Raw genomic sequence first — 22,251 nt, forward strand, 5'->3', positions numbered from 1 at the left:
ATTTAAAAATAAAATCCTTAAAAAATTCTGTTAAAATTTTAAAAAAACCAAATATAGCCGTTATATTGGTGTCTATACGACGTGGACCCACACAGGCATTGTTTGTCATAAGTCATTACCAAATTCACGTTCGGAACTTGAAATAAACGGTGAATAATATAGTTAAAATCATCAAAATATCGTATATAGGGAGGTTCCGTTATATCGGGGCTGTGCGAAGACCTGGACCAGCATAGACAATTTTCTGTCATAGGCTGTAGCATCCATTACGAACTTCAAATACGACATTTCAAACTATTTCGGTGAGTATTGCATCTAAACTCGTCAAAATACCGAATATAGGGAGGTACCGTTATATGGGGGCTATACGAAGATGTAGTATCCATTTCGAACTTCAAATACCAAATTTGAAACAATTCCGGTGAATAATGTCGCTAAAATCATCAAAATACCGAATATCGGGAGGTACAGTTATATGGGGGCTATATAAAGACGTGGACCTATATGGCGAACGAACGAAATTTACGAACTTAACCTTCCTACTGAAAAAATAAACATGTGTGCAAGATTTTAGCCTACTATCTCAATTCGTTTGAAAGGTAGCGTGATTACAACAGACAGACGGACAGACAGACAGACGGACAGACGGACGGACAGACAGACAGACAGACGGCTATCCCTAAATCGACTTAGAATTTTATGCTGATCAAGAATATATATACTTTGTTCGGTCTGACATGAGTATTTCGAGGAGTTACAAATGGAATTACAAAGTTAATATACCCTCCATAGAATGGTGTAGGGTATAAAAACTGCAACAAAGTGTAACGCAATAATTTTTTTTTTTTTTAAATTTTATCAAATTTTTTTTATCAATTTCATCAAATTTTAGATCAACTTTAAATTTGTTCGAAGTGGTCACCTTTCAAACGGCCAATGAACCGCCCAAAAGATGCTCTGCTGTATATTGGACCATTCCAGGCGAAGCGCTTGCTTGAGGTGATCGACTCTTTGGTATTTTTTAGTGTCTACCTTGCTTTCCTAAAGACTCCAGACACAATAGTCCAACGGATTGGTATCCGGAAATTTTAGTGGCCATTGTGCACTGGCCACGATAAACCTCATTTTGTAACCATTCTTGGGTGGCACGTGCTGAGTGCGATGGTGTTGGAGTCCTGTTGGAATGTTCTGCGGCCAAAATGTTTGTGTGCCCAAGGCATTAATACAGCCTTTAGAATATTCGCGCTATATTATCCGGCATGTATTTTGATACCACGGTCGATTAAAACGAGCGGAGAACGACCATCGGCTGTTATAGCGGCCCACACCATTACCATGGCCGGCGCATGAGTTCTGGTGTCCAACAGAAGGTGCATATTTTCAGCTGACCTCTTTGGCGAGTAAACACGATCATTTTGTTTGTTTACAAACTGCTGGACAACGAATGTTTTCTCATCGGAGAAAACCAAATTCGGCAGTTCACCACTTTCGGCCAAGCGTAGCAACTCTTTAGCTCTTTTGAGTCTGTTCAAAAGAACATATTTTACTAACACATTTTTAATTTTGTTTTTATTATTATTTTATTCTATGTCAGCATATAACTGACCTATATAATTATTGGTTGCCTTATGCAGGCCAATAGCCTAAATAAAGAAACACCTCGATTGGTTTCACATTGCATGGGTTATTGGCTGAAGTAATTTATTGCTTAGTTAACTTTAAATGCTAGTTTTAATGAATTCAAAAATGTATAAATAGAAAGCAAAAATAAATTTTCTTGGTAGATTACAAGAAATTGTAAACATACCAAGGTTACACAATTCAAGTGTTGTGTATATCTGCTTTAATTAATATTAATAAACATTTTTTGGTGACCCCGACGTGATCCTGACAAGGATTACTTGATTCACTCATAAATTTCGAATTTCCCCCCACCAGTGGTAAGGAATTTGAAATATTTATTTGTGAAAGGAGCTAGTTACGTACAACTAGTAGCACCATCTAAGAGCCAGAAACATCTGGAGAAGAAGCCAGTACCTACATCAAGAATCTGAATCAACTGATAGCTAATCACCGTAAGGCGGATACAGTATGGATCTAGCTACAGTAATCGAGCAACAACAAGCAGCAATTGCCGAGTTGAGGAAGGCAATTGCGAACGTAAAAAAGGCTCCATTGGAAAGAAGAACGGTGGAGTTCTACAGCAAAAAGCTCAAGGAAATGGAAGCACTCTGGGCAGAGATCGATCGCAATGAAAACAAAATTCGTGCAGATCCTGCGGCAGAGTCACATCTCCATATCACCAATAACGAATACCAAGTCATTGGTGAAGAGTACAGAGCTGCAATCGACAACATCGAGGCAGACATCAAAAGGGGCAAAGAACAAATGCCTCAGAAACCGCTTCCCGCAACAAGGGAGGGGGTGCAAAAACAATCAGGCCAGTTTACTGCAACCAGCAGCGTGACTGCATTAGTGAGACGTCAGAGGGCTCTAATGCAGTCCATACAAACGTTAATAAGGGGCAATTCAGGCCAAGCTGCTCCCTGTCAGACAGTGGCTGCAATTGAAAAACTGTGGACACACGTGGAAGATATCCACTTCAAAATGTTCGAGGACTTTGATGACCCAACGTTGGTGGGGTACGATGCATCAGCCTACGTTCTCTTAGAGGAAGAGACGTTATAGTTCAAAGAAAAAATATCGACGCTAACACAGGTCGATCATTCGTCGTCTCAGCAGAGATCAGGCGGAAACTTGGCAAATCAAGTTAATCTGCCAAAAATTACAATCCCTCAATTTAATGGGGATTATTCGAAGTGGCAGACGTTTGCTGACATTTTTGGGAAAATGATCAACGAGCAAGCCTTGCCACAAGTGCAAAAAATGTGGTATCTCAAGGCCAACGTGACTGGGGAAGCCGAGAAACTCATAAGGCACCTCGAGTTGACCGAGACGAATTACGACATTGCCTGGAAGACACTCCAAGACAGGTACAATAACAAGAGAGCTCAAGTGTCAACTATACTTGAGAGAATGCTAAACCTGCCCAACATGTCTGGCGATAGCAGATCAGTGAAGGACTTTCATGATAGTCTTCATGAATCGTTATTGGCATTGGAGGGTCTTGGAGTAAGGCCAAAGGAATGGGATCCACTCTTAATCCACATCCTAACAAAGAGGATGGACAAGACTACTCATGTGTTGTATGAGCAGTCGATTGTAGATTCGAAAGAACTCCAAACGATGGATCATTTCATGAAATGTTTGAGGAGTCGTTTCGAATCATTAGAAGCTGTCAATGGGATTCAGAAGAGCAAACCGTCAGCAACGACTGCTTCCACCACGATCCGTAGATGTCACATGTGCAAAGGTGACCACCCCCTATATTACTGCAAACAGTTCTTGGCAATGACAGTGCCCGAAAGACAGAAATGGGTTGCTAGACACAAGATGTGTCTAAATTGCTTCAAGGATGACCATCAGGCAAAAACGTGTACAAGTGGGAAGTGCAGGAAGTGTCAACAAAAACACAATACACTTTTGCATTTTTCAACGAGGCCACAAGTAGAGAACAAGTCAGCAGATTTGTCGGTTCAACAGCCGCCAACAGTAGCATCGGCGAATAGATCCCAATCATACGTACTTCTTGCAACCGCACGTGTTGCGATCAAGGCAAATAATGGAAGAAGCTATGAGTTTAAGGCGATTCTGGATTCCGGTTCACAAATTAATCTGGTGTCAGAGCGACTAGTGCAGAGGTTGGGTATCGAACCCATTCAAACATCTCTCTGTATCGAAGGTGTTGGAGGTAGATCAAGAACCGCAAACCACAGGGTCAACGTGGAGCTTAAGTCACTCACCAGCAAATTCAGAACACGCCTAGAAGCCTTTGTGTTACCAAATATAGTGCCACCCCAACCAAGCACTGAGATCGACATCACATCATGGCCTATTCCAGAAAACATAAAACTAGCAGATCCCTATTTTTATCAAACGACCAGGATTGACGTACTACTTGGAGCAGAGTTCTACTTCAACCTGATTCTCTCACAAGAACTTCGAATGTCCAAAGAGCTTCCTATATTGAAGAACTCAAAACTAGGATGGATTGCTAGTGGAAGAGTTCAGGCTGAATCAGAAACTGTGACATGCGCCGTTTTCGGAGAAGATGAACATGCTTTAGAAGATTTATTAAAGATGTTCTGGGAACAAGACGATGTTTGTGAAGACCAGAAGTTGACAATAGCAGAGGAACAGTGTGAAAATCACTTCAACCAAAATACAACAGTGAATGAGAATGGTCGGTTTGTGGTGCGATTACCGTTTGCAGACGGCCCTGAGAAAATTTCTGAATCCTTGAATATTGCAGCATCAAGATTCTTTGCGTTGGAACGTCGCTTATCTAAGGATGCAAGTCTTCACGAGCAGTATGCTAAATTTATGAAGGAGTATGAGGATCTGGGACATATGACGAAAATACAATCAAGAGAGGTGCGTGGTAATCATTACTATATCCCGCATCATTGTGTCCTACGCCCAAATAGCAGCACAACAAAACTGAGGGTTGTGTTCGATGCGTCTTGCAAGTCATCATCTGGATGGTCACTCAATGATATTTTGCATTCAGGTCCCAGGGTTCAAGGAGATCTGTTTGGAATGCTGTTGCGGTTTAGACTGCCGAGATTTGTGTTTACAACAGACATTGAAAAGATGTACAGACAAGTGCTAGTCGACAAAAGAGATCGCAAATATCAACTAATCGTATGGAGAAACACTCCAGACAAGGAACTCGAACATTACATGTTGAATACGTTAACATATGGGACGACGTGTGCCCCATATCTTGCTACAAGATGTCTGAAAAGGCTAGCAGATACGAACATACAAAGATATCCATTGGGGGCGATGGTATTGCAAAAGAATTTTTACGTTGACGATTGCATGTGCGGGTCTGACAGTTTAACAACGGCAATTGAGATGCAGAAACAAGTTAATATGTTACTACTGGAAGCTGGATTTAGACTACGAAAATGGTGTGCTAACCACTTAAAACTGCTGCATGGAATTCCTCCAGAAGATAGAGAAGTAGATCTCAATTTTGACAAATCATCAACCAAGGTTTTGGGATTAACATGGATTCCTCAAGCAGACCGATTTTGTTTGAAGAGTGATGTGAACGAATGCACCAAGGTCACCAAGCGGAAGGTCACATCTGATTTGGCAAGATTGTTTGACCCCTTAGGAATTGCGGGTCCTGTGGTGTCAGCAGCTAAGATCTTTATTCAGCAACTGTGGAAGAATAAACTTGGCTGGGACGAGGAACTGCCAGCAGAAAGGGCAGCATATTGGCTATCGTTCCGAGAAGGTCTGAAGATGTTAAATGATTTCAGGTTACCCAGACACATGTTTGATGGAGAGAAACCAACAAAAATTGAGATACATACTTTCGTGGACGCGTCAGAAAAGGCATATGGTGCTGTGGTGTATCTTCGAGCTATGCTGCCAGACGGCAGGCATATAGTCAGACTTCTTTGTTCAAAATCAAAAATAGCACCAATAAAGGAGATCACGCTGCCACGGTTAGAGCTTTGTGCCGCTGAATTGGGAACAAAACTTACTGCTAAGGTCAAAGCCGAATTGGGTTACGAAGATCTAAGGACTATCTATTGGTCAGACTCAGAGATTACATTGTACTGGATCAATTCAGAACCATCAGCTCTAAAGACGTTCGTTGCCAACAAAGTAAAAAATATACAAGGCAGATCGATAAACACTCAATGGCGACATGTGGGGACGAAGGATAATCCTGCCGATTATATATCCAGAGGTATGAAACCAGATCGTCTGTCGGGATGTCTGATGTGGTTTTATGGACCCACGTATCTACATGGAAATGAATCTCTCTGGCCGGGGCCCTTCTCAAAGAATAGAGAAAATCAATCCGATCTTGAATTCAAGACAAAATCTACAGTATCAGCAATTGCCTCACAGAGTGGGTTACAGGATATGATCTATGGAATCAACCACAAGGGTTCATTTAGACGATTACAACGTATTGTCGGTTATGTCCTGCGATTTTCAGAAAGGATAAAGGGACGCAAGCATGGAAGTTCGACAGATGTATTGACACCTATGGAGTTGAATCAGGCGATGCAACTAATAGTCAAGACCGTACAGGTGGCAGATTTTGCGAAAGAAATTCAGCAATTGAGGAAACATGGAGCATTGGACAAATCAAGCTCCATACATAGTTTAACTCCGTTTCTTGATGACAGAGGAATACTTAGAGTCGGTGGCAGGTTGGAAGAGGCAACCTTAGCATACGACACAAAACACCCGATGTTGTTACCATACAACGATCCAATTGTGAAACTCATTCTTAGCATGATCCATTTAGAGAATAGCCACTGTGGCTCACAACTATTACTGGCAACATCAAGACAAAAATATTGGATAATCAAGGGGAAGGCTATGGCTCGCAACATTGTGCAAAATTGCGTAAGGTGCACCCGGGCGAAGCCAAAGTTATACAACCAAATCATGGGAAATCTCCCACCGAGCAGAGTCACACCAGCAAGGCCGTTTATTGTCTCCGGCGTTGACTATTGCGGACCGTTATGGGTCCACTACAAAATACGAGGCAAGAGACCACACAAGGTTTACATCGCTGTCTTTGTCTGCTTCGCAACAAAGGCTGTACATTTGGAAGTAGTTACAGACCTAACAACGGAAGCATTCATTGGAGCATTGAAGAGATTTATCTCTCGGCGAGGAAAATGTCAAACCCTATATTCAGACAACGCGACTAACTTTGTAGGTGCTAAAAATCAGCTCGATGAATTCAATAAGGCTGTCTTTGGGGAGAAAGGCAAAGAAATAATAGCGGAGACGTGCTCAAGAGAAGGGATCGATTTCCAGTTTATTCCCCCAAGAGCACCACATTTTGGTGGCTTATGGGAAGCCGCGGTGAAGTCAGCCAAGCAACTGTTGCTTCGCACCACTAATAGTGCATCATTAACCCACGAAGAGTTGGAAACAGTTGTTATTGAAATAGAAGCAATCCTGAATTCCCGACCGTTGACTCCTATTTCTGACGATCCAAATGATCTAGCTGCATTAACACCTGGTCACTTTCTTGTGGGAGAACCGTTAACGGCACAGGTTGACCCATCAGCGAACCAATCGTCAACATCATTGACAAGCAGATGGAAGGTCGTATCTCAAATTAGGCATGAGTTTTGGAAACGTTGGTCCACGGAGTACTTAAATACTCTGCAAGAAAGAAGGAAATGGAGTACACCATCTCCAAACGTGGAACCTGGTCAATTGGTCGTTATTAAGGAAGATAACATGCCTGTAATGCAGTGGCCGCTAGGCAGAATAACCCGAACATATAAGGGCAACGATGGAGCCGTTCGTGTAGTCGACGTAAAGACACAAAACGGCGAAATTAAAAGAGCTATAACCAGATTAGCTCCTTTATGGAAAAAGGAAAAGGAACCTCTTCCGCCTATAGAGACCAAGAGTAGGAGTGAAGAGCCATCTCCAAAGCGATTGAAGACGTCAAGCAGCATGCTAGTATCGATGATGCTTGTGGCTTTACTATTTTTACCTCTATGCTTGTGTCATTCGTTCAACATACACAAGTTTGAGAATAAGCCCGGCATCTATTTTGAAGGAATTGGAATCACAAAAGTAGTAACAGCAGAGTGGAAACTGATCACTTATTATGATCTTTCCCCATTTTGGGCAGATATGGATGGCTTTTCTACCGGGATAGGAACCCTTCAGAAGTTGTGTAAGATAGCAGTTGAGAACAGAAGCTGTGAGATACTTTCAGAAAATCTTATTCAAGTACAAAAGCAGTTGGAATCAAATACACTGAACATATTCCCCAGGCGCATCAGGAGAGGAGCTCTAAACATAGTCGGGAACCTCGCACACTCGTTATTTGGTGTCTTGGATTCGGAATATGCGGAGCAAATGACTGTGACAATTGAGAAGGCAAATGAAGACAAGCAACATTTGTTGGATCTTCTAAAAAATCAGACATCTATTATTGATTCAACAATCAACATAATTAGAAAGGACGAAGATACGAGCCAAAGGAACTTCGGCAACATGCAAGTGGAGATGAACCTTTTGGCAAATAAGGTGAAGAAAGAAGAAGATGTTGTAAAGACAACACAATCAATTATGTTTCTCACTTCACAGCTCATGCTACTTTCATCAAGGTTGAAACATATAGAAGATAACTTAATCGACGTTTTAACGGATGCTCATCATGGTCGGATAAGTCCGTTGCTACTTACGCCACATCAATTGCTACAAGAGCTCCAAACCATCAAGGCTCACATTCCTCCATCTCGTGCTCTACCCGTTCGCGAAGATAATGTTTCGGATTTCTTCAAATTAATGAAGAGTAAGGGAAGGGTTATTAAGAACCATATCATATTCGAGATTCGCCTTCCATTAGTGGATCTCCAGCAGTATGATTTATTCAAAATGATCCCCGTACCTATGCTACGATCCGGTCGATTTATTTCAATAGCTTTGAAATCAACATTATTGGCAGCTAACGTCCATCGGGATGAGTTCATATCACTAACCGCAGAAGAAATGAACAGCTGCATACATACCACAAATGACGTTTTTATTTGCGACAACCAAGCGAAATTTAGCAAAGGCGATCGATCACATTTATGCGAGGTGATTTTCTTATTGAACAAATCGTCAGAAGCGTGCGACTTGCAATCAACCATGCACCACCAAACTTGGAGACAAATGGAACAAAAGAATAAATGGATGTTTACTCTAGCCAATTTAACAGAATTGTCCTTTGTTTGTGGTACAAAAATGACACACCTGGAGGTGCAAGGAGCTGGAACTTTAGAAATTGGGCCAGGCTGCATTTTCAAAGACAACACATTTACAATATACGGTCACTACGAAAACAAAACAACAGTGCACACATCATATCTGAGACTTAAGCCACTGGATTCCATAATCTCAAGCAGTAAGCTTGTCTTGCTCAACAAAACATTAAACAGCACCTATGAAACACATGCTGCTGAACTCGTCACCTTACACCAACAGCTAAAAACTATTGAAATCGGACGCCTTCCACAATTAATGAAATCGACGGCCATTCACCATCATACCATCAGCTATCTAGCTCTTTGCATTGGAATTGGAGTAGCCATATACGTCATTGTCAAGTTTCGGCACCACAGAACTTCCAACAATAACATGAACCCAACACCTACCCCTCGGCAGTCAGTCTCATCATCATACGTCATTGACCAGACAGTTTCTTGAACGTTCCTCGTTCAACGTGGGGGAGAATGTTCAAAAGAACATATTTTACTAACACATTTTTAATTTTGTTTTTATTATTATTTTATTCTATGTCAGCATATAACTGACCTATATAATTATTGTTTGCCTTATGCAGGCCAATAGCCTAAATAAAGAAACACCTCGATTGGTTTCACATTGCATGGGTTATTGGCTGAAGTAATTTATTGCTTAGTTAACTTTAAATGCTAGTTTTAATGAATTCAAAAATGTATAAATAGAAAGCAAAAATAAATTTTCTTGGTAGATTACAAGAAATTGTAAACATACCAAGGTTACACAATTCAAGTGTTGTGTATATCTGCTTTAATTAATATTAATAAACAGAGTCTATTCTCTTTTTGTTGCGGTGTACGTTCTTGCACTTTTTGGAATTTCAATGGCTTTGCCCCGAGCTAATTTTTTAATATTTACCGAATGAAATATTGCAATATGTTCTGCTCACGAGGCATTTTTCAGCCACTGCGACGCAGATTTCGATCAAGTCGCTTCTTTACTTTTCGAACCATTTCTGCTGATGTTGCTGTTTTCTTCCGTCCATTTCCTTGACTTTGGGTATCACGGTAACGAGCGATGGTACAAGACACAAAAGATTTATTCACATTTAAATGCTGGAGTGTTCTAACGATAGCCACTTGTGATTTTCCCATCCAAATATAAAGTTCCATCACGAATTACTTTTTTTCTGGAAAATTCTCACCAAATTGGACGGATGGAATGACATGCATAAATCGACTCAGAATTTGATTCTATGAAGGTCCTCAAAAGGAACTATGGGTCTATCTCGCTTTCTTCTCCATGTTACCAACAAATGCACAAGGACATAATACCCTGACAACTATGTGGTGTAGGGTATAAACACCAATAAAGAGTAGAGGATTCAACCATCCAAACTCTACCAACTAGAGATTTCATCTAAATCGATCATGTAATTAGGAAAATGAAAAATATGAACGAGATTTGAAAGGGCTTCCCACGACAATTTCATGCAGAAGAAATCTTGATAATCCCGCCCACTCCTATAACCTACCCTTTCATTACATAAAACATTCTTATCGATCATCACTACGCACAAAGTCGTGCCGAACGTTTAATACACTCTACAAATCGGAAAGTAACACTTTTGAAATGTCGACATCTGGCATTCAAGCGTTCGATGTTATTTCTGATATTAGGTGGTAGTATGGTAGTTACTTGCTTCCTATCATAGAAGGTCGACCCATATGGTTTTCAACTGACAAAAAACGAACATATGTGTGCAGACTTTAACCTCCCATCGCATTTCGTTCGACATAGAGAGAGAGAGAGAGAGAGAGAGAGAGAGAGACGGACATACAGACAAACATCGCTAAATTTCTCTCAACATCAAATTTCAGGATTTATTCACCCATTACCTAATTTAGCATGTATTTCCAAAGCCAGCTCCTTCTCTGAATCACAGGCTATCACATTTTGTGATATCCATATCAAATTTTAGTTCTATTGCTTCACCAAATACAAAATTTTGTACTATTTAGAACTTTTGCTTACAATTATAGTACACATTTCTGAAATCGCCTTCATATCTCCAGTCTATACATTAACATCAATTCTAATACCAAATATCAGATATCAACCACTATATGTTCACCCAATACCAAAATGTACCAAATATAGTACTATTTAGTACTTTTCGTAAACTTGTAGTAGCCTTCTTAAAATCCATCTCCTTATCACAAATCTGCCACCAACAGGGACTCCAATACAAATATTCAAAAATCCAGCTTCATCTGTTCATCCTTAACCGAACAGTTGCAAATTTACTACCATTTAGTACAGCTCGCTCACTTAGTACACATTTTCAAAACCACCTTTCATATATCAAACTTATTTTCCTACATTGATTCTCAAATTCCATGTTTATACCCTACACCACATAGTGGTAGGGGTATTATGTCTTTGTGCATATGTTTGTAACATGGAGAAGGAAGCGAGATAGACCCATAGTTACTTTTGAGGATATCCATAGAATCACTTTCTGAGTTGATTTATGTATGTCAGTCCGTCTGTCCGTCCGTCTGTCCATGTATTCTTGTGAACAAAATGCAGGTCGCATTTAGTATCCGATTGAGATGAAATTTTCCAAACAACATTTGTTTGGCCCAAAGACGAACCCTATTGAAATTGGAGATAATCGGTCAAAATTTAGATATAGCTCCCATATATATCTTCGTCCGATTTGCCTTTATTGTGCACCAAACGTGTAATATCAGCCCGAATAGTATGGAATTTTGCACATACAACCAAATTAGGCCTAAAAATAAGTATGCCAAATTTGATCGAAATCGGTTCAGATATAGCTATAGCTCCCATATATATTGTTCATCCGATTTGTTATTTTAGTCCTCCGCAGCCGTAATATGCACTCTGTAACAACAATATTTGCGGAAATATAACAAATACAGCTCAGAAATACATTTGCTAAATTTTATCGAGATCGGTTCAGATTTGGACGTAGCTCCCACATATAATTTCGTCCGATTTACCTTTTATTGTGCACCAAATGTCTAATATTTGTCTAAATTAGCAAAGTGGTGTAGGATATCATAAAGTCTCCCCCCCCCCCCTGACTTTAAGACTTTCTTTACGGGTTTTAGTTCTATCCTCACATATAATACCACATGGTACCATTTTAGAAGTTTAGTACCAGTTTAGAACTTTTCGTAGCATTTAACACGCCTACGCACCAAGTCTGACCCTCGTGCAAATTTCAAGAATATAGTTCCCGCCGTTTCGTCTGGGCGTTGACTCTAGTACAGTCAGTCAATTACTTCTCTATTCCTTTACTTGTATAGATTTGACCCAAGTTTTCCCTTTATTTCCCTTTATTTTTGTACTTTTGCATATTAAACGCATTTGAAACACTGTGGTCCCGTATTTTTGATTGCCCGCCAATATTAGTACAGAAGGATTGAAATGTGTGTTTTTTTTTTTTTTTGTAAAACTTCCTCCAAACATACATAAAATGTATGAAATTTCTTTTTGGCCAATGTGGCAATTGGAAATTATTATTATGGCCAACGTTTTATGTGTTGTTGGCTTTCGTTCAGAAAAATGTGAAATTGGAAAATATAATGGAAAGTGGGAAATGAAAATCCCAAAGGTTCAGTACCTCACATCTTTGGCGCACATCAGCATTGAGGTCATGTCCTCTATGAAAAATTTATGAAAAATCGATATGTGTGTTTGAGTTTCTGTTTTTGTTTTGCCGTAAACCGAAAGTGTATGTATGTATGTGTCGGCATTTTTACCTTGAAACCGACAAAAAGACAAGATAATCTGGCCAATTAATAAAAAAAAGGCTGATTGGCATTTTCTCTTAGGTAACCAGACAGTAATAACAGACATTCGAATTTAAAAATTACACGAGGGCAACTTTTTTAATTTCATGAATAAATGGATGAGTAGTTAATTGGAGAGTTTTTTTTTCATGGGGGAAGATTTGGAGGGAACAAATTCCATTGTCGACTTAAAAATATTGAAATATTTCAGACTAAATAACTTCAACGCTGTCATGATGAACGATATTTTAGTTAATAGCTAAAAAATTACACTTTATTATCTATGACACGATTTGAAGAAATTTTATAGCCTACAACACTATGTGTTGGGGGTATTATAAGTTTGATTGGGCTAAAAATTATGTAACACCTCGAAATATTGGTCCCCGACATAGGAAACTATATATGAATCTTCCTATCTCGCCGAGCTGAGTAGATCTAGATATGTATGTATGTCCGTCCGTTCGTCTGTCCATGTTAACTTGTAATCAAGTTCGAGGTCACAATTATGGCCGGATCCTCACGAAATTTTGCATTGGCTAGGATTAGGGTTAGAATAAAAGCCTATTCTTTTTGGAGATGATCGCAAAATATTTAGAGGTTGAAATGGACCAAAAATAGAAACATCTCTCGTTTTTGCACTTGCTCTACAGGACACATTTATAGACCAAACGACTTGGAATTTAGCATGGAGCCAGATTTTAGGGCTGGGCAGAAGCCTACCAATTCGGCCAGTCATAGGACAATAATTAGTGTGTAAAATAAACCATACATTTTATAAAAAAAAAAAACATTTTCACTAAACCGCGAAATCTCAAATACATTTAAGGTTCACAAATATATTTAAGGTTCTGATAGCTAAGATATCGGATATATACAAACTACAGGGTGAGATAAAAAACTGCAATAAAGTCAAACGCCATAATTTTTACATTTTTTTAAATTTTATTGAATGAAAGCAAAAATGTCGGAAATAGCATCAAATTTTAGAATAAGTTAAGATTTGTTCGAATTGGTCACCTTTGGCACGAATTATGGCCTTCGAACAGCCAATGATACCGTCACACGCTGCCCGAATGTTGCTCTGCGGTATTTTGGCCTATTCCCGGCGAAGCGCTTGCTTGAGGTGATCGACACTTTGGTATTTTTTAGTGCCATCCTTGCTTTCCAAAATATTCCCGACACAATAGTCCAACGGATTGGTATCCGGAGATTTTGGTGGCTAGTGTGCGCTGGAAATGAAGCGAGGAACCTCATTTTGTACCCATTCTTGGGTGGCGCGTGCTGAGTGCGATGTTGCTGAGTCCTGTTGGAATGAGCGGCCAAAATGTTTGCATGCCCAAGGCTTCAATAACCCACCAGAATATTTTCGCGAGAATATTATACACTTATTCTGATCCCACGGTCGATTAATACGAGCGGAAAGCGACCCTCGGCTGTTTTGACGGCCCACACCATCACCGTGGTCGGCGCTTGAGTTCTGGTGGCCAACCGAAAGTGCACATTTTCAGCTGACCCCTTTGGCAAGTAATCACGATCAGTTTGTTTGTTTACAATCTGCTGCACAATGAATTTTTTCTCATTGGAATAAACCAAATTCGACAGTTCACAATTTTCGGCCAAGCGAAGCAAGTCTTTAGCTCTTTTCAGTCTATTTTCGTTCTGATGCGGTGTAAGTTCTTCTTATTTTTTCCAAATTTGCCGAATGGAATATTGCGATATGTTCAGCTCACAAGCCATTTTTCGGCCACTGCGACGCGGGTTTCGATAAAGTTCGCTTCTTTACTGTTCGAAGCATTTCTGCTGATGTTGCTGATTTCTTCTGTCCACTTTCTTGACGTCGGGCTACGCTACCAATATCACGGTAACGAGCGATGGTATGTGGCACAAAAGATTTCTTCACATTTAAATGCTGAAGTGCTCTTACGGTAGTCACTTGTGGTTTTCCAGCCAAATATAAAGAAATCACAATATCACGCTTGAATTCCAATACGAATAACTTTTTTTTCTGGAAAATTCTCACCAAAATGCTTTTGTACGCTTGTAAATAATGCTAATGCTGTCACTGGAATAATTTTAACAGCTGTCGGACGAGTGGTTTAGAAATGACAGCAGTCTGAAGTTGGTTGCAGTTTTTTCATCTCACCCTGTAGCTCCCATATATGTTTTATCCGATTTGGGCTTAAATTCCCTCACAGGCGTAATATACATTCGACAACAATGATATTTGTTACCAGTTTTGTCAAGATCGGTTCAGATTTGGATATAGGTCCCATACATATCTTCAAACGATTTCTGGATAATTGTGTACCAATGGACCAGTATCTATGCAAATGTCCTGAATTTTGGTACATCCGACCAAATTCAGTCTAGAAGCAAGTTCATAGAATTCGGAGAAAATCGGTTAAGATATAGCTATATTTTTTTCGGCTTTGGTGTTTAAGTCCCTCACATTCGTAATATGCATTTGACAACAATGATTTGTGGTACCTGATATTTTATAGAGCTCGGAAATTCTTCTGCCAAATTTTATCAAGGTCGATCTAGATTTGGATATATCTTCAACCGATTTCGCGTTAATTGTGCACCAAATGGCCCATATCAGTCCAAATGTCCTAAATTTTGGTACATCCGACCGAATTCAGTCTAGAAGCAAGTACATGGAATTTGGAGAAAATCGGTTCAGATATTGCTATAGCTCCCATATACATGTTTCATCCGATTTGTTGTTTAAGTTTCTCGCATTCGTAATATGTTTTCGACAACAATGATATATTGTACCAGATATCTTATAAAGCTCGGAAGTGCCTTTGTAAAATTTTATCGAGAACGACTAAGATTAGGATATAGCTCCCATATATATCCATAATCCAATTTCGGGTTTATTGTGCAAATAATGACTAATATTAGCCCAAATGGAGTGAATTTCGGGGAGTACGTTTTCATTTTGTGCAACTCGGCTCCGATATATATTTTTTGGATATAATCATTCTCCAAGTGATATCATGCACTCTATCGCAAACTATAACTGATCTAAAGTTGATAGGTGAAATGATCTACTTGAAATAAGTTCTTTTGTTAAAGTAGTAGAGTTCCTGTAACAAAAGAATTTATTTCAAGTAGATAGGCATAGTGGTGTAGGGTATCATATAGTCAGCCCCGTCCGACTTTTCAATTTTCCTTACGATTGTGATTTTTTCAATTTGAATTGTACATTTGTAAAGTTTTTATGAAGTTTATAAAGTTGTACCCCGCAACACTATGCTTTTAGGGGTTATATACAGGTCGTCCGATTTTCACGAAATTTTGCATTGGGAGTAGGGTTAGGGTCAGAATTATATTATTTTTATAGATGTTCATTTATAATTCAAATTTTCCTGACTTTGCAGCCGGCCTACAGGTCACAATTGACAATTTGAATACCAAACATCAAGACGGAGGGCGTTAGTATTGAGCAAATGCCCTCGGTCAAAAACCTAAGGGTAACCACATTATTATTATGACATTATTTTAAAAACGAAATCTTCCAAAATGGATTTGGAGGGGGCTTCCAACACATTGTAGTGTTGTAGGGTATCACATGGTCGGCTCCGCACGTCTATAGCCTTTGCTTACTTGTTATATATATTTCACTCAAAATTCATATAACATAAAAAAACTATTTAATATTCATTCAAATGTGTTTTTAAACCACTTTTATAAAATTTTGAAGAAATTTTCATAGTTTATTGCATTTTAATAATTAACAAATGAATACAAAACAAAAAATAGTATTTTCTATTGTTTTACTCGGCTATTGTTACTGGCCCAGGTATAATCTTAATTAACCGATGCCATCGATAAAATATGATGCATTCTTGCATTCATTTAAAAAACTGTGTACCACAACGAAAACAAACACGGACACCGGTAGCGTTATACAAATGCTCCAACTACAGCATATTTAATATTCAGGTGGTAAAGGGGTAGCAGGCAACAATAACAAAAGACACCAAAACAAGTGAAATAAAAACCATCCACCACAATACGTGTAATTGTTATTTAAAAGCTTAAAATTGATTTTTATCCCTGCATTAAATGGGATTCAGTTATTGATGAAAAAACGAAATGAAAAAAACATTGTGGTCTTCCGTGCGAGAATGCTGACGATATACGATATTGAGGGTATAATGTACTTCGGTAAAAAATTATACATTGAATTTGTCAAATTTAAGAGGTCTGCGAAATTTTTAAATGACGAATGGAATCCTGGCCATTGCCAACTGCAATTAGCTAATCCAAATAGAAATCAGTATAGAAAGTCTTAAAGTCGGGCGAGGCTGACTTTATGATACCCTACACCACTTTTCTAATTTAGTAGAGCTCCACATAACAATTAAAAGTCTATATGATAGAATCCAATCATACACGCTATGATTAAAATTATAATTTAAAGTTCAGAGGACTAAATATGTCGAAGCATTTGTATCTTTTGAATTCGGACATGTATTGTCCATTTGGTGCACAATTAATTTGAAATCGGATAAAGGTATATATGGTAGCTATATACAAATCTATACCGATCTCGATAAAATTTGGCAAAGATATTTCTGAGCTGTATTTGATATATTTCCCTGAATATCGTTGTTACAGAGTGCATATTACGGTTGTGGGTAACAAATATAACAAATCGGATGAAAAATATATATGGGAGCTATAGCTATATTTGAACCGATCTTCACCAAATTTGACATACTAGCTTCAATTCGGTCGTATGTGCCAAATTCCATCCTATTTGGGCAAATATTAGGCGTTTGGTGCACAATAAAAGGTAAATCGGACGAATTTATATATGGGAGCTATATCCAAGTCTAAACTGATCTCGATGAAATTTAGCAAAGGTATTTCTGAGCTGCATTTGATATATTTCCCCAAATATTGTTTTTACAGAGTGCATATTACGGCTGCGGAGGACAAAAATAACAAATCGGATGAACAATATATATGGGAGGTATAGCTATATCTGAACCGATTTCGATAAAATTTGACATACTTATTTTCAGGTCTAATATGGTTGTATGTGCGAAATTCAATACTATTCGAGCTGATATTACACGTTTGGTGCACAATAAAAAGCATATCGGACGAAGATATATATGGGAGCTTTATCTAAATTTTTACCGATTATCTCCAATTTCAATAGGGTTCGTCCTTGGGCCAAAAAAATTATCTGTGCAAAATTTCATCAGGATAGAGCAATAAATGTGAACTGTACTTTGTTCACAAGAATACATGGACAGACGGACGGATGGACTGACATGCAAAAATCAACTCAGAAAGTGGTTCTATGGAGATCCTCAAAAGGAACTATGGGTCTATCTCGTTTCCTTTTGCCTGTTGCAAACAAATGCACAAAGACATAATACCCTGACCACCTTGTGGTGTAGGGTATAAAAACGTGTAATCAGCAATCTGCAGAGCCTATTTAACGGCAAATTGTCATATAACTCAAGGAACCCATTCAACAAGATGCTTTACCATAGAGAAGACCACGTAAAAGATGATGATGATAGAAATTCATCAGAACCAAGTAAATTTTTTATATTAAAATATTTTTTGCCCCCCATTTTTGGTATTTTGGGTGTTTTAGTTACAATTTAAAAATCTGCTCCCATTATGTAAGAAATATTATGTTTCAAATTTGGAAATTAAAGTTCGTAATGTGTACTACATCTTATGGCAGAAAATTGCATATGCAGGTCCACGTCTTCGTATAGCCCCCATATAATGGTACATCCGATATTCGGTATTTTCATGATTTTAACGACATTATTTACCGGAATTATTTCAAATTTCGTATTTGAAATTTTCTAATGGGTACCACAGCCTATGACAAAAATTTGTGTATGCAGGTCCACGTCTTCGTATAGCCCCCATGTAACGGTACATCCCGATATTCGGTATGTTGACGATTTCAGCAACATTATTCGGCAGAATCGTTTCAAATTTCTTAGTGAATGATCTTAATGGGCACTACAACTTTTCGTATGCAGGTCCTTGTCTTCGTATAGCCCCCATATTTTTAATTTAAGTGGTAGTTTTCGAATTTTGTTGAAATTCTCAAGTTCCTTCGAAATGGTGGAGGGTATTAAAAGTTTGGCCCGGCCGAACTTATTTTTTATTTTACTTGTTTTTTTTTTATTATATAAATATGTTGTCAAGGTTCAAAACTCTAATAGATAGTAGAAGTATTGGAACCCCTGTATCTGATCTGGTCCTCTCGGTCCCTCTTGACTTTTAACTATATCTGAGATACATTCACTTATACAACACCAATAGGCACGTACCCAATAACTGAGTGTGAGGGAAGCTGTGAAAGTGGTAGAAAAACACCATATATTAGTTACTTTAGGAGTGATAATATCAGAGACGCTCGGGTGTGTTGGAAATACCCAGGTAACCCGTTTGGATTCATTGCTTTTTACTATTCGAAAATTATGATTTCATAAACGAAAGATTCTTAGCCCTGAGCAAATAAAGTGATTTCTGCTCTTTTTCGAAAAACTGCAAAAATATTTATTAGGTGAATATTTGAGAATCAGGCTGGATATCCGATGCTAGGTTCTTGGACTCAGTTTAACAGCAGATACTTCATAGGTATCCAAAACTAACTTAACAATAGAGATTTTCTTGTGAATATTTATAGCATAACCTAGATTGTGAATATTTCTCGACACACACATGTGTTCTGTCAAAAACAAACTTTAAACAATTTATTTATGTATGTGTGTACATGTGTTCATGGTTGTTTTTATGTTGAAAAACATTCGTCCCTTCAGCATGGGTCCGCAACAATTGCAAATGTTTTATTCATCATTTTCTAAATAGAGTGTATGATTGAACATATGTTATATTGTACATCCGTTTCCGGTGTTGCTTCGAAAACTTACACATCTGCACAGCAGACCACCCATGAGCACACTCGCACACACACACCCACCCACTCACATACACTCTTCACTTTTGTGTAACGGAAATTACTTGTGTGAATAGTCGTAGTTTATTTATCAAAGAAATAAAAGATTCTAACACGCCACGCCATACAGACCGATAGACAGACAGACAGACGATGAGACAGTGTGTGTTTGTTTGCGTGTGTGCGCCGAGACTGTTCGACAGTTAACGGTGATTTTTCCATTTGTTGTTTTATTTAACAAAATTGTATTAACAACGGAAACAAATGGATGTTATGTAGGTATGTGCGAGTGCTATACAATTGTGACAATTAGCAAGAAATGGCCAATTGTCGAAATAAATTGTCGTTCGTCACTTCAGTTTTGGAAATGGGCCGAATGCTAAAGGAAATATATGTTATTTCCGGCGCTACACGCGGGCTGTTCAACTTTTTTCCTTTTTGGATAATATTATCGTTAAAATTAACTGCGTACTTCTATTTCCGGTGTGACTAGTCCGGAAATACCTTTTTTTTATTAAACTGGGTAATGAATGACGACTGCCAGTAAAAGTATGATGACAGAATTGTTTTTATACCCAATTTAGACGGTGACGGACAGGAGGTGAGCTAATATTGGACAATGTTTACTAGAATTGTTTATTAAACGGAATAAGAAGAAACGAATGAATGAAATTGAGATGATCATGTCAAATACTGCACCATTCATTCATACAATAACATAAATTACAAGATAAACCAGTAAGGAAAGCTCAAAAGTCGGGCTGGGCCGACTATATGATACCCTACACCACTATGCATATTAAGTAGAGCTCTCGTAAAAAGGTGTATACAGGGCATTTCAGAGCTCTATGAGATATTTGGTACAAAATCAAAATCTATCTAATTCTATCGTGCATTTTACGAACTATAGCTATCTCCGAACCGGGTTTCTCCAAATTTGACGTATTAGCTTCTAGACTGAATTCGGTCTTATGTACGAAAATTCAAGTGATTTGGGTTGATATTGACCATTTAGTGCACATTTAACCCGAAATGGGATGAAGATATATATGGGAGCTATATCCAAATCTGAACCGATTTCGATAAAATTTAAAACAGCTATTCCTGTGCTCCATCTAATACCTGGTACCAAATATCACGGTTGTGGAGTGAATATTACGAATGTATGGGACTAAAACACTAAATCGGATGAAACATATATATGGTTGCTATATCTATATCTGAACCGATTTTCACTAAATTTGATATACTTGCTTCTAGGCTGAATTTTGTCCGATGTACTAAAATTCAGTCCATTTGGACTTATATCGGCCATTTGGTGCACAATTAACCCGAAATCGGATGAAGATATATATGAGAGCTATATCCAAATCTGAACCGATTTCGATAAAATTACAAACAGCTATTTCTGGGCTGTTTCTTATATCTGGTACCAAATATCATTCTTGTGGAGTGCATATTACGAATGTGAGAGGCTTAAACACCAAATCGGATAAAACATATATATGGGAGCTATAGCTGTTTCTGAACCGATTTTCTCCAAATTTGTTGTATTTGCTTTAAGGCTAATCTCAGTCACATGTGCCAAAATTCGGGCCATTTGGGCTGATATTGGCCATTTGGTGGTCAATTAACCCGAAATCGGATGAAGATATATATGGGAGCTATATCCAAATCTGAACCGATTTCGATAAAATTTAAAACAGCTATTTCTGTGCTCCATCTAATACCTGGTACCAAATATCACGGTTGTGGAGTGCATAGTAGGAATGTGAGGGACTTAAAGATCAAATCGGATGAAAGATATATATGGGAGCTATAGCTATATCTGAACCGATTTTCCCCAAATTTGATATACTTGCTTCTAGGCCGAACTCAGTTGGGTGTGCCAAAATTCAGGTAATTTGGACTGATAGTGGACATTTGGTGCACATTTAACCCGAAATCGGATGAAGATATATATGGGAGCTATATCTAAATTTGATCCGATTCTCACCAATTTCAATAGGGTTCGTCCTTGTTTGGAAAATTTCATCTCAATCGGATAATAAATGCGACCTGCATTTTGTTCACAAGAATACATGGACAGACGGACTTACATGCATAAATCGACTCAGAAAGTGATTCTATGAAGGTTCTCAAAAGTAACTATGGGTCTATCTCGTTTCCTTCTCCATGTTACAAACAAATGCACAAAGACATAATACCCTTACCACTATGTGGTGTAGGGTATAAAAAGCCATTATGGGGGCTTAGTTCAGTTAAGGCATTTGATACCTTCCTTATTTTAATGCAACCGTTCTGCAATTTGTACAGATATTTTTTTGCTTTTTAAGTGCCGATACGTTTGTAACATATTTTCAAATTTCTCAATATTTTGAATTCCATGTGGTAACGTAATATTAAGCAGTCTAACTGGGAGAGTTTGGAGTTCAGAGTAGATGTATATAATAAAATCTCCCTATATATAAAAATTATACGCGACTATACCAAAATGTGGACAGATTTAGATTTATTTATTTCATGTACTCAATGAGAACATAAAATATCAGGTTATAGCTCATCCCATTGGAAAACCTGGTCAATACCGCCAATTTTTATACCCTCCACCATAGT

At 38.3% G+C, this 22,251-nt stretch overlaps 1 protein-coding gene across 1 annotated transcript; it reads left to right on the forward strand.

Annotated features, from left to right (window-relative positions):
- Positions 1–2,850: 2,850 nt before the first annotated feature.
- On the forward strand, positions 2,851–16,128 carry LOC131801052 (uncharacterized). Its single transcript, XM_059119016.1, has 3 exons — positions 2,851–7,528; positions 7,757–8,425; positions 16,070–16,128. Exons 1-3 carry the CDS (start codon positions 2,851–2,853, stop codon positions 16,126–16,128), a joined length of 5,406 nt encoding a protein of 1,801 aa, XP_058974999.1.
- The last annotated feature ends 6,123 nt before the right edge of the window (positions 16,129–22,251 follow it).

Source organism: Musca domestica, unplaced genomic scaffold (assembly GCF_030504385.1).
Source record: "Musca domestica strain aabys unplaced genomic scaffold, Musca_domestica.polishedcontigs.V.1.1 14, whole genome shotgun sequence".
In the NCBI taxonomy this organism is placed as follows: Eukaryota; Metazoa; Arthropoda; class Insecta; order Diptera; family Muscidae; genus Musca; species Musca domestica.